Source organism: Chiloscyllium plagiosum, chromosome 10, assembly GCF_004010195.1.
Source record: "Chiloscyllium plagiosum isolate BGI_BamShark_2017 chromosome 10, ASM401019v2, whole genome shotgun sequence".
In the NCBI taxonomy this organism is placed as follows: Eukaryota; Metazoa; Chordata; class Chondrichthyes; order Orectolobiformes; family Hemiscylliidae; genus Chiloscyllium; species Chiloscyllium plagiosum.
This window is the reverse complement of record NC_057719.1, coordinates 219,244-233,200: the sequence shown is the minus strand read 5'-3', so window position 1 is coordinate 233,200 and position 13,957 is coordinate 219,244. Positions and strand designations below refer to the sequence as shown.

General features: G+C 42.9%; 1 protein-coding gene across 1 annotated transcript in view; it reads left to right on the top strand.

The window, feature by feature from the left end:
* The first annotated feature begins 5,478 nt into the window (after positions 1 to 5,478).
* LOC122553321 (cholesterol 24-hydroxylase-like) overlaps positions 5,479 to 13,957 on the top strand; it is a 26,633-nt gene continuing 18,154 nt past the window's right edge. The window contains exons 1-3 of the mRNA XM_043696879.1: positions 5,479 to 5,611; positions 9,302 to 9,415; positions 10,036 to 10,192. Of these exons, the coding sequence (XP_043552814.1) occupies positions 5,489 to 5,611; positions 9,302 to 9,415; positions 10,036 to 10,192 (394 nt within the window). The 5' untranslated portion in view covers positions 5,479 to 5,488. The remainder of the gene's footprint in view (positions 5,612 to 9,301; positions 9,416 to 10,035; positions 10,193 to 13,957) is intronic.

The following is a 13,957-nucleotide window of genomic DNA, read 5'->3' as shown; positions in this document are numbered from 1 at the left end:
ACCAACTTGTCCACAATTGCATTTCTCCACATATCCACTTTCCAGAAAAAGAATTTGCCTACACTTTCATTTGCAGTTACTAGTAATGCCAGTTCCCAATTTACATGGTCACAAGTAAAATTATGATTTATTATCAAATAGTGAATTAATTCTAAAACAAATACAGAAATTGTTGGAAAAGCTCAGCAAGTCTGGCAGCATCTGTGGAGAGGAATCAAAGTTAACATTTCGGGTTGAGTGACCGTTCCTTTGAACACAGAAAGATTCTGAGGAAGAATCACTGCATTCAAAACGTTACCTCTGATTTCTCTCCACAGATTATTGCCAGACCTGCTGAGTTTTTCCCAGCAATTTCTGTGCTTGTTTCTGATTTACAGCATCTGCAGTTCTTTTGGTTTTTACTTAAGGAATTAATTGTAGTCAGTTCCACTTTTATCAGTCTCTGAAATGTAATGCACACATCGTCTTTACATTGTGCAGGTCTCCTAAAGATATGTGCTTACATTGCAACCTTCTTGGGTATCTGCTCATTCCCAGCAGAATGGGCAGCACGGTGGCACAGTGGTTAGCACTGCTGCCTCACAGCGCCAGAGACCCAGGTTCAATTCCTGCACATTCTCCCTGTGTTTGCATGGGTTTCCTCCAGATGCTCCAGTTTCCTCCCACATTCCAAAAATGTGCAGGTTAGGGTGAATTGGCCATGCTAAATTGCCCGTAGTGTTAGGTGAAAGGGTAAATGTAGAGGAATGGGTCTGGGTGGGTTGCACTTCAGTAGGTCAGTGTGGACTTGTTGGGCCGACGGACATGTTTCCATACTGTAAGTAATCTAATCTAAAAATGTTCCTTCTCTAGGGATTCTCTTAATGAGTGCTGTTTCCATGGCAACTGTTTTTACTGGTCCATTTCTGTTGCTGGGGAACAGTGGTCCGCTGGGACTGATGGTCATCCTGTACTCTTGCCAAACTTCACTTTGATAGTGTAATTTCGCCTTGATTTTTCCACCCACACCTATTACTGCTTCTGGCTTTAGTCGGTTTTTCACTATTAGAAAGATGATGCAACGTAACTTTAGTCTTTGCACAGATTTTTTTTTCATGTCTTCAGTTGGTGTATTTCTCCACTTAAGACCTGTGTTGTACAGGTCTAGACCTAATCCATTTATTTATGATCTTTTTAGTGAGTCTTACTGTAACCTCCACCAACCATTTGATTGGGGTTAGCATACAGATAATGAATTGTTGTTGAATCCTTTTTAGAAAGCTGGATTTGTCACTTGTGAACTGAGGGCCACTGTTACTCATCACCATGTCAAGAATGGCATAACGACTGCTCTCAGGCATTCACTAATCTCATTGGTAGTCATTGGTGTCAGCTGGTATACTTCCCAGAAGGGAGAATAGTGGTTGACATCGAGAAGATAATCAGTTCTTGCAGGAATGATGAGGATGACGAGGGTCTGTCTAGATATCATGTTTCATGAATGGCTCCTTAATCCATTTAGCTTGGGAGTTGTTACAAGCACTACGCTAGCAGTTGTGACCCTGAATCTCATTATGTTCAGCAAGGAGAGAATATCTTTTGCTTTTTCCTCAGTTCCTAGACTCTATTCCTTCATATCTTGCATTTCAACCCCTCTTTTCTCATTTTCTTAGGGATAATGATTCCACCTCCTTTGTTCAAAAGGCCATCCTATGGTATCACATCCTCTCTTAATGCCTAGTGCAATCTATAGCAACAAGAATGTGTTTAATGTGTTCAGGTCATCCTTTCCTCAACACTTACAGAGATTCCTCTTGTTTAGTGCACTTGATTTGTGCAAAACCCTTCTGTTTCAGATTCAGTGTCTCTGCTGTGTCATGACTTTCAGATCATGTAGAGCTGTTGGAAGAGTTCATACTCTGTGTGAGCAGCCTCACCTTTCTTCATGGAGCTATTGTCCTTGACAGCATGTCAGCAATGTATAATTCTTCCTTGCTTGTATATCACATCCAGATGATATCTCTACAATTTAAGAAACATTCTTTGGTGCAGATTGAAATGTTTGAAGATGCTTTGCAGAAACTTGTAGTTGGATTCTGTTCTTACTTCATCTCCCCGCTACACATGTTGACTAAAAAACTCACAAGCAAAGACAATAGCCAGACACTGTTTATCAATCTGAACATGATATCATTTAGTTTGCATTAATGCCCCAGTTGCCCTTGCTGTCTTGAGGTTGCTCTGAATTCTGTCTCAGAGGTATTGTACTGCAGGATGACTTCATCATTGACATCATGGTATCTCGGAATTGGTGGTGCTGTTACTAGCTGCTTGATTTTAGGGAAAGCTGTTTCTTGTTCTGTGCCTCAATACAAAAACAGATCCTTAGCAGTGAATTTGTGCAAAATGCAACTAGAATGAAGTTTGAAAACTGCTGGTTCCATCCAGCTTCATTTGCCAATCATTATCCTTCTCATTGAGGGTGGGAGCTACCTTCGTTGAGTGTGTTTCTGGAAAAACACAGCATCCGAGGAGCAGGAAAGTCGATGTTTCAGGCAGGAACCCTTCTTCAGGAAAGGACTGAAGAAGGACTCCGGCCTGAAACGTCCACTCTCCTGCTCCTCGGATGCTGCCTGACCTGCTGTGCTTTTCCAGCACCACACTCTCAACTCTGATCTCCAGCAGCTGCAGACCTCACAGATTCCTCGTGGAAAATACCTTTGCCTTGGCAACTTGTACCAAAATTTCTTCAATACTGGTAGAGAAACTGTTGGAGAAAATTCTGAAGGAAAGAAATAATCTGCATCAGAGAGACAAGGTTTAATCAGGGATCGTCAGCATAGCTTTGTCAGAAGGAAGCCAAAGAAATCTCACTGAATTTTTCCAGGAGGTGACCAGGTGTGTAGATGAGGGTAGGGCAGTTGATGAAGTTTGACCTTTGATAAGGTCCCAAATGGGAAACTGATAAAGTAGGTAAAAGCTCATGGAATCCAACATAACTTCATAAAGTTGGATTTAAAATTAACTCACTGACAGGAGACAGAGGATGGTGGTAGAAAGCTGTTTGTGTGATTGAAGCCCAGTGTGCAGTGGTATACCACAGATATCAGTCCTGGATCCCTTATTATTTGTGATATTCATAAAAGATGGAGATGACTGGGCGGCGCAACATCGAGGGCCGAAGGGCCTATACTGCGCTGTAATGTTAAAAATAAATGATAATAGGGAGGGGATGATGATAAGTAAGTTTGTGGATTGGTCATGTGAGTGACAGTGAGGAGGAAGGTGTTAGGTTACAGGAGGATACAAACGGATTGGTCAGATGGGAGATCAGTGGCAGATGGGATTTAATCCTGATTGATGTAAGGTGATGCACTTTGGATGAAATAACATGACAAGAGAGCACAATGAATGGCAGGACACTGGGAATCTCAGAGGAACACCTTCAGGGATCTTGGGGAGTTTGTCCACAGATCCCTGAAGGTGGCAAGACAAGTTAATAGGGTAGTTAAGAAGGCATAACATACAGTTGACCCTACATGTCATGGCAGATTATAAGACCGGAAGGTCATGTTGGAGCTGTAAAAGTTAGGCCACCGCTGAAGCACTGTGTGCAGTTCTGGTCCCCACATTATAGGAAAGATGGAATTACATTGTGGGGGGCAGAGGAGATTCACCAGGCTGTTGCCTGGGATGGAGCAGTTTAGCGATAAAGAGAGACTGGATAAGCTCGGGTTGTTTTCTGTGGAGCAGAAAAGGTTGAGAATGGACCTGATAGCGGTGTGTAAGGTTATGATGGACATGGTGAATTGAAAGTAGCTCTTCCCCTTAGTTGAAGGGCCAGTAACATTTTTAAAGCAAAAGGGATGAGATTTAGAGGGGACTTGAGGAAAAACATTCATTTCATCCGGAGAGCTCTGCCTGGGAGGGTAGTTGATACAGGAAACTTCACAACCTTTAAAAAGTACTTGGACGAGCACTTGAAATGTCATAACCTTCGAGGTTATGTGTGGAAAAGTGAGATTAACATTGAATTAGTGTAGTTTTGACAGACTTGGGCTGAAGGGCCAAGATTTCTCTCCCATATTTATACAAAACTACAGAGAACTATTCCGTGATTGAAGGAGCAGCTGTTTTTAGAATCTGCCACTTTCATATTACTCGTGTTTGAACACTGAGACAATGTCTCTTGCTGGAGTCTGACCAAGGGGCTTTCTTGAACAATTAGCTCTGGACTCAACCCAAAACATGTTTCAAGAAATCAGCTCCAAAACACTACTTTCTGAAAGAAATCTGTCCAATTTCTGATCAATGAATCAATATTAACTTCTCACATCACCCCCATCAAGAGTTTGTTCCACTCACTCACTGCAGCGATTCAAGAAGCTGCCTTCTCAAGGGGCAATTAGGGTCAGGCAATAAATGCCAGCCTAGCCAGCGATACCCATGTCCCATGAATATATTAAAAAAACAATTTTCTCTCAGCCAATGCAATCTTCTTAAAAAATGTTTTCTTTCACAAGATAAGTATGTTGTTGCCAAGGTCAGTATTTATTTCTCAGAGTTGTCCTTGACTGAGAGAGCTGCTAGGCTAATGAAGTCTCAATCACATGTAGGCCAGATCAGGTGAAGATGGCAGTTTCCTCCCCAAAGGACATGAACCTGGCAGGATTTTCAGCAATAATTTCACAGTCGTTGGGCCTAGTTTTCAATTCCAGATTGTATGTAAACTCCACCAGCTGCTTTGGTGGGATTTGAACCCACACACTCAGAGCATTAATCTACCCTTCTGGATCCTAATCTAGTGACATTACCACTACGCCAGTGTCATCCACATCACTCAGTTGCTTAACTGACCATTGCCATTTAGATATTTTCTAATTAACCTATTCAGAGATGTTATTACTTATCTTTGGAGTGTTTAGACTTGAGCTCCAGGCCTCCAGGCTCAGAGGCAAGTACGTTGCCACACTACCACAAGAGCCTCTATAATTGCCGTTTGTTGAGTTTTGTTCGATATAAATCAGTGATGGAAGGTGATGGCCTAATGGTATTATGGCTGTTAATCCAGAGACCCAGGTCATGTTCTGGGGACCCAGTTGGAATCCTGCCTTGACAGATGGTGGAATTTGAATTCAATAAAAGTCTGGAATTTAGACTCTGATGATGACCATGAATCCATCGTTGATTGTCAGGAAAAAACCCATCTGGGTCACTCATGTCCTTCAGGGAAAGAAATCTGCCGACCTTACCTGATCTGGCCTACATGTATCTCCAGACCCACAGTAATGTGATTAACACTTAACTGCCCTCTGGGTAATTAGGGATGGGCAATAAATGCTGCCCGAGTCTGTGAAGCCCTCATCCCATGAATGAATAAAGAAATATCTGATATGTTTGTGTTCACAACGGTCAAAGCACCTTTAAAAATAATCAATCACCTTGAGGCAATCTAGGAGCTTCCATATCTCTGTGTCGCCATTTTCTGTGCAGGTATCTGGTGGGGTTAATGGATGTGTTTAATGAGAAGGCTGAACACCTAATGGAGAAGTTGAGCGAGTTATCTGATGGTGAAACTCCAGTGGGAATGCACAGCAAGCTGAACTGTGTGACACTTGAGGTCATCACGACGGTAAGAACTAGCTTTATCTTCTCATGTCTTTTGCCTCCAATGTTCTCCCCTGTCACCTGACACTGGACAGAAGTGAGGACTGCAGATGCTGGATTTCACCAGTTTCCGATTTCCCCTCCCCCCACTTTACCTCAGTTCCAACCTTCCAGCTCAGCGCCGTCACCATGACCTGTCCTATCTGCTAATCTCCCTTCCCACCTATCCACTCCGTCCTCCCCTTTGACCTATCACCTCCATCCCCACCCCCATTCACCTATTGTACTCTTGGCTCCCTGCCTCCATTCCTGATGAAGAGCTTTTGCCCAAAACGTCGATTTTACTGCTCCTCGGATTTTGCCTGACCTGCTGTGCTTTTCCAACACCACTCTAATCTGACACTGGAGTTCCTGTCAAGCATTCTGGGAATGTTTCTTACCAAACCTCACCTCACTGTTACCCCCCTCTGAGGCTCAAAACTTGTCATGCCCCTTGGTGAGAATTTTGATAGCGGAGATTAGACACCTGTAAATATGAAGGGCAAAGGACATTTGCCAGTACTGCTGGTCCCATGAAAATTCCCACTCCACACCCAGTTGGAGTCTCAACTCCTCCCCACTCCCCCACTTTGGGCAAATGTATATCACTTTACCAAAGGTCTGGGGAGGTGGTGGCACGTTGGTAATGTCACTGGGTTAGTAATGCAGAACCACAGACTGACTGGACATGTTGCAGGAGAGTTTTGTAGAGATGACATCCCAGAAAGCAGAAGCATGGGGTGTGCAGGTTCTAAGAGATAATAAGAAAGAAAAATACATCAACACCTCTTGAGAACCCAGTGCTGAAGTCCATTTCATACCAGCTAAAATTTCCTGTGTACATTCTCACCAATTTACTCATCAGATTAACCTAGGATTAAATCCGTGTTTATAATTTAGGGGCAGGAATAGCCTATATATCCCTTCAAGCTTTCCCATCATTCAATAAATCATGGCACACCCAGATGACATCTCAGCTCCATTTTTCAGCCTTGACTCTCTTGTCTATCTAACTCAGCCTTGAATAATTTCAAAGACCTGACCACCGCGGGTTTTGAGGAAAGTATTCCACGGATTAATGACCCTCTGAGAGAAAAATAAATCTCTCCATTTCTGTCTTAACAGCAAAGCCTCTTATCCTTAAAATCTGTGCCCTTCTTCTAGCCTCACCTGCATCCACACGGAATCCACCTCCCCATGGTCCTTGGATGTTCCTCATTCTTCTAAATTCCAGCTGTTGAAGACCTAACCTGTTCGGGTTTTCTTTATAAGATCAGCCCCTCATTCTAACAATAAGTTGAATGAACCTTCATTGAATTGCTTTTATCATAATTATATTCTTTTTCAAATTAGAAAACCAAAATTATACACAGTATTAATTCCTGATGCCTATTTTCCCTGAAGCATCAAAGGTTGAAGGGTGAGTTTATAGAATCCCTACAATGTGGAAGCAGGCCGTTCAGCCCATTGAGTCACACCGGCCCTCCAAAGAGCGTTCCACCCAAATCCATCCCCCTATCCTATCCCTGTAGCACTGCATTTCCCATGGCTAACCCACCTACCCACACATCTTTGGACTGTGGGAGGAAACCCACGCAGACACATAGAGGTTGATAAAATTATGAGGGGCATGGACAGGATGAATAGCTAAGGTCTTCGCTCCAGGAGTCCTAAACTAGAAGTCATAGGTTTAAGGTGAAAGGGGAAAGATTTAAAAGAGACCTAAGGAGCAACTTTTTCACACAGGGGGTGGTGCGTGTATGGAATGAGCCACCAGGACTGGAGGCTGGTAGAATTACAACATTTATGGGTTTATGAATAGGAAAGGTTTAGAGCAATATGGACCAAATGCTGGCAAATGGTTCTAGATTAATTTAGTTCATCTGGTTGGCACAGAGTGGGACTGAAGAGTTTGTTTCCATGCCGTACAACTCTATGACTCTATGCTGTCTCACCAAGGCCCTGTACAGCTGCAGTAAATTTTCCCTACTCTTACATTCCATTCTCTTGTAATGTATTGACTATTCCTATAGCCACTTCTTATCAGACCCGAGGATGCAAGCCATCTAGTTCTGGATATTTGCCAATCTTTAGATTGTCTGGTTTTTAAGTTCCATTTTCTCATTCATAACTTGATTTTTAAGTATCTTGGGAATATTTTCAAAGTTTTCTATAGGGAAGCCATACAAAATAGCCCTTCAATCCCTCTGCTATCCCTGTGTTTTCCATAATCAGATCATGAGCCTCACCCTCTACAGGAACATGGTGATTGTTAGTTATTCTTTTCCTATGTAATTACTCGTATAAACTCTTACTATCTGTCTATTAGATTATGAGTTAATTCTCTCACAGTTATGGGTATGTTTGCCAAGCTGGGGAGATGATTTGCAGACATTTCGTCCCCTGTCTAGATTAGGAGTTAATTCTCTCATTTTTCTTCCTCTTTTTGAATAAAGGTTGTTACAGTGGGTTTTCCCTAATTTACTGGCACTGACCCAGAATGTAACAAACTTCAGATTTTGAATCCTATCTCTTGCTGGTGCATTATGTAAAGTAGAAGATGGGTAAAATAATGGCCCTTACAAAACTCTGCAGCATCTTGAACAATAATTCTCTGAGAAAGTTTCTTACTATGACCCTCCATGTTTGTATTGCAGAATGCAAAATACAGAGACATGTTACACCGGGGAGACTTGAGAATTCCAATGAACTGCCCACTGTTCATTTTGTCCTAAAATGGCAACATGAAACACAAGGAAATGCTTCAAATTGTTACCTGGATTGATGGTTTCCTTCCACCAAAATAAAATCCCATTAGGATAAATTTCCATCGAAAACATAAAGAGGGGTAAACTCTTTTTATCAACAAAAGGGATTTGGGGCAGAAAGCTGTTTAGTTGGCACTGCAGATCGCATTGGTTCCTCAAGGACAAACACACATTGAAATCCTTGAAGACACATGTGGGATTGCTTGGTCCCCAGAATTGATGGAAATCAGTTTCTCCCCAAAAGTCTCATTGAAAATCAGACTGTCTTTCCCTCAATCTAAAAACAAATCTCATTTGTGTCAGCTTCTATCCTGTCTCCATCGTAGGATCACCTGCATTAACTCAGAACATCTAACAACAATCAATAATCTTCACACTATCCAAGAAGGCTGTATGACTCTATGACAAAACAGCCCATTGATTGGCACCATATCCACAAAACTCCACTCCCTCCACCACCAACACACAGTAATAGCAGTGTTTACTATCTACAAGATGCACTGTAGACATTCACCAAAGATCCATGGACAAAACCTTCCAAGCCCACAAACACTTCCATCTAGGAGGCCAAGGGCAGCAAACACATGGGTTACCACCCCCTGCACTTTCCCCTCCAAGCCACTCACAATCATTGAATTGGAAATATATTGCCATTCCTTCAGAGCCGCTTGGGTAAAAATCCTGGGAACTCTGTCATTAGCAGCATTGTGGAGCCCCTACACCTCATGGAGCACAGCAGTCCAAGAAGGCAACTCACCACCTTCTCGAGGGCAAGTAAGAATGGGTAATAAATGCCAATCACTGATACCCAACTCCTGTGAATGAATAAAAGACAGCACCCAGACTCCTGTCTCTGTGGAACTCACTCCCATGTGTCCCTTACTTTATAATCTCTGCTCTCCTTAAAGGTCGCCTTTGGGATGCAACTAAACCTATTGGATGGTGCTCAGTCTCCATTTCCACACGCAATTTCAATGATTCTGAAAGGTATTTCCCAATATGTTCAGAATCCATACATGCAGGTAAGTTCTATCAGTTCAAACTAAGTTACCTTATATTTGTGATTGAGTGGCATAGCAATCCAACACCTTGTAATGGGATCACGTTAGTAAGGACTCATCAACAGTTAGCCTTGGGACAGTAGTTTATCTTTGTGAGAAAAACCATGATGTGGAGGTGTTGGTGTTGGACTGGGGGTGGACAAAGTTAAAAATCACACAATGCCAAGTTATAGTCTGACAGGTTTATTTGGAAAGCTAGTGCTGGACTATAGTGTTGGTGTTGTGTGATTTTTAATTTTGTGAGAAAAGTGAGTGGGATCAATCTCCACTTCATAATCCAGGCTGTTCAAATCCAGAGGTATACTGAGAGAATGCTGCACTGGTGAAGGTGCTCTCTTTCTGGTGAAATGTGAAACCAATCAGAATGGGTTTCCTCCCTGATGTTCTGGCAATCTTTATCCCTTAACTGATGTGAAAAGAGCAGATGATGTAGTCATTAATTCAATTGTTTGTAGCTTTTGTGATGCACAGTTGTTATCTCTGTTTCCCACTTTGCACTGTCCTTGCATCATTAAATCACAGTCCTGCCTCTCGTACTGTGGTGTTCCCAGTCGACCTAATTCCACTCCTCCTGTTCCTAGTACATGCCTCAGCACCGAACGTTTGTGAAGGAGGTGTGGGACTCCTTAGAGCTGCTGCGTAGCACGGGGAAACGGTGCATAGAGGAGAGGAAAAGAGCGGTAAAGAATGGAGAGGACGTGCCGAAAGACATTCTGACATACATTCTCAAGAGTGCAGGTGACACAATTCTCCACCAATTCTCAATGCACTATTGAGGATTGTCCACCTCTTCAAATATTGAGCGTGTGGCGCTGGAAAAGCACAGCCAGTCAGACAGCATCCAAGGAGCAGGGGAATCAGGATGAAGAGCTGATGAATTCCTAATGAAGAGCTTATGTTCGAATCGTTGATTCTCCTGCTCCTCAGATGCTGCCTGACCGGCCGCGCTTTTCTGGCACCACATGCTTGACTCTGATCTCCAGCATTTGCAGTCCTCACTTTCTCCCATGTCTTCAAATATATTTATTTTGATGGTTTCTCAAGATCAAGTCAATGCATGTCTGTAATGTAGATATCAGGCAGTCCCTGGCCACTGTGACATTAGGCACTCAGAACAGGAGAAGCTTTATGGCATTAGTCAGTGTGCATTAAACATCACCAGCTAAAACACTGAGATATATCTATTAGTTCTAGATCACCTCTGGGTAATTTTGAAGGAATCATCATAATATCATCAGATTTACAGTTGTTATAGAAAGAAGAAACAGTCTAATGTAAAAATACCTTAGCGTTGGAAAGCTAATGCTTGCAAGATGGTAACAGATCTGGCCCAGGTGAAATGTAAACATAGCTTGATCTACAAAATAGCAGAACAGGAGGCACCCAATCTTGTCTCATGACCGTGTTTGGATTTTATAAAGAAGTAACAAAAAGGATTAATGAGGGCAGAGCAGTGGACATGATCAGTATGGCCTTTAGTAAGGCGTTCGACAAGGTTCCTCATGGGAGACTGGTTAGCAAGGTTAGATCTCATGGAATACAAGGAGAACTAGCCATTTGGATGAAGAAATGGTGCAAAGGTAGAAGACAGAGGGTGGTGGTGGAGGGTTGTTTTTCAGACTGGAGGCCTGTGACCAGTGGAGTGCCACAAGGATCGGTGCTGGGTCCACTACTTTTCATCATCTATATAAATGATTTGGATGTGAACATAACAGGTATAGTTAGTAAGTTGCCAATGACACCAAAATTGGAGGTGTAGTGGACAGCAAAGAAGGTTACCTCAGATTACAACAGGATCTTGATCAGATGGGCCAGTGGGCCGAGGAGTGGCAGATAGAGCTTCAATTAGATAAATGTGAGGCACTACATTTTGGGAAAGCAAATCAGTGCAGGACTTATACACTTAATGGTAAGGTCCTAGGGAGTGTTGCTGAACAAAGAGATCTTGGAGTGCAGGTTCGTAGCTCCTTGAAAGTGGAGTCGCAGGTAGATAGGATAGTGAAGAAGGCATTTGGTATGCTTTCCTTCATTGATCAGTACATTAATTATTTTATTCATTTATGGGATGAGGAAGTCGCTCGGTAGGCAGCATTTATAGCCCATCCCTAATTGCCCAGAGGGCAGTTAGGAGTCAACCACATTGCTGTGGGTCTGGAGTCACATGTAGGCCAGACTAGGTAAGGACGGCAGTTTCCTTCTCTGAAGGACATTAGTGACCCAGATGGGCTTTTCTGACAATCGACAACGGATTCATGCTAATCATTAGACTCTTACTTCCACTGACTGCCATGGCCTGATTTGAACCCAGGTCCCCAGAACATTACCTGGATGTCTGGATTAACAGTCCAATGATAATGCCACTAGGCCATGGCCTCCCCAGTAAAGGAGTTGGGAGGCCATGTTGTGGCTGTACAGGACATTGGTTAGGCCATTTTTGGAATATTGTATGCAATTTTGGTCTCCCTGCTGTAGGAAGGATATTGTAAAACTTGAAAAGATTCAGAAAAGATTTACAAGGATGTTGCCAGGGTTGGAGAGTTTGAGCTATATGGAGAGGCTGAAAAAGCTGGGGCTGTTTTCCCTGGAGTGTCAGAGATTGAGAGGTGACCTTATTGAGAGGAGGGGCATGGATAGGGTGAATAGATAAGGTCTTTTCCCCACTGTAGGGTAGTCCAGAACTAGAGGGCATAGGTTTAAGGTGAGAGGGGAAAGATTTGAAAGGGACCTGAGTGAGTGACATTTTCATACAGAGGATGGCTGTGTGTATGGAATGAGCTGCCAGAGGAAGTGGTGGAGGCTGGTACAATTATACATTTAAAAGATATCTAGATGGGTATATGAATAGGAAGTGTTTAGAGGATTATGGGCCAAATGCTAGCAAATGGGACTAAATTAATTTAGGTTGGCATGGACGAGTTTGACCGAAGGGCTGAAGAAGGGCTTATGCCCGAAATGTCAATTCTCCTGCTCCTTGGATGCCAGACCAGCTGTGCTTTTCCAGCAACATATTTTTCAGCTCTGATCTCCAGCATCCGCAGTCCTCACTTTCTCCGAGTTGGACCGAAGGGTCTGTTTCCATGTTGTACAGCTCTATGACTCTATGACTATGTCCAGTTCTGGTTGCCTAGTTATAAGAAGGATATAATTAAGCTGGAGAGGGTTCAGAAGAGATTTATCGAGATTTGCCAGGTATGGAAGGTTTGACTCATAAAGAAATGCTGGATAGGCTGGGGGTTTTTTTCACCGGAGAGGGGTGACCTTATATAAGTTTATGAAATCTTGAGGGGTACAGACAGGGTTAGTAGTACGTGTCTTTTCCCTAGGATGGAGGATTTCAAGAACAAGGGGCATATTTTTAAGGTGAGAGGAGAAAGATTTTAAAAAGGACATGAGGGGCAAACATTTGGATCATGTGTGGAGTGAACTTCTTGAGGATGTGGTGGATGTTACCACAGTTACAATGTTTAAAAGACATTGGGATAAGTCCATGAATAGGAAGGGTTTGGAGGGATATATACCCGGCGGAGGCAGGTGGGACTTGTTTAGTTTGGGATTATGTTCGACATGAACTGGTTGGACCAAAGAGTGTGTTTCCGTGCTGGATGACTGATAGATTCAACAGTTAGATCACCCTAACTTAAGACAGAAAAAAAGAGATTTGTAAGGCAATATAAGGTGGATAGCACCAAGCTGAAAATAAACAGAGCAAATCTAAATAAGTAAGTGGAGCAGAAAGAGAACATGAGAATAACTTAGCAACTAACAAAAGGGAATGCAGAAGTCTTTTAGAAATACCAGTGTAGAAAGATAATAGGGTCTTTCTTGTGAAGGTGGGGGTCTAGCTGAAATACTAAATGATTATTTCAGATTTGTCTTCATTGGAGCAGTAATGGAAACAGTCACTATATTGGGATAGGATAACAACAGAGTCAGTAACCTGAGAGATACGTCATTCTCCCTGGCTGGGATGTATCCTCGGTTACTGAAGGAAGTAAAGGTGGAACCTGCCGATGATGTAACTATAAACTTCACAGCCATTGGATTGAAGAGTGGAGGATTATCAGGTCAGCCTTGCCCTCATTGTATCATTGAGCAGACTTGATGGCTGGCCTATTTACATAGAACATAGAACATAGAAGAATACAGCGCAGTACAGGCCCTTTGGCCCTCGATGTTGCGCCGATCCAAGCCCACCTAACCTACACTAGTCCACTATCCTCCATATGCCTATCCAATGCCCTTTTAAATGCCCATAAAGAGGGAGAGTCCACCACTGCTACTGGCAGGGCATTCCATGAACTCACAACTCGCTGAGTAAAGAACCTACCCCTAACATCTGTCCTATACCTACCACCCCTTAATTTAAAGCTATGCCCCCTCGTAATAGCTGACTCCATATGTGGAAAAAGGTTCTCACGGTCAACCCTATCTAAACCCCTAATCATCTTGTACACCTCTATCAAGTCACCCCTAAACCTTCTTTTCCCCAATGAAAACAACCCC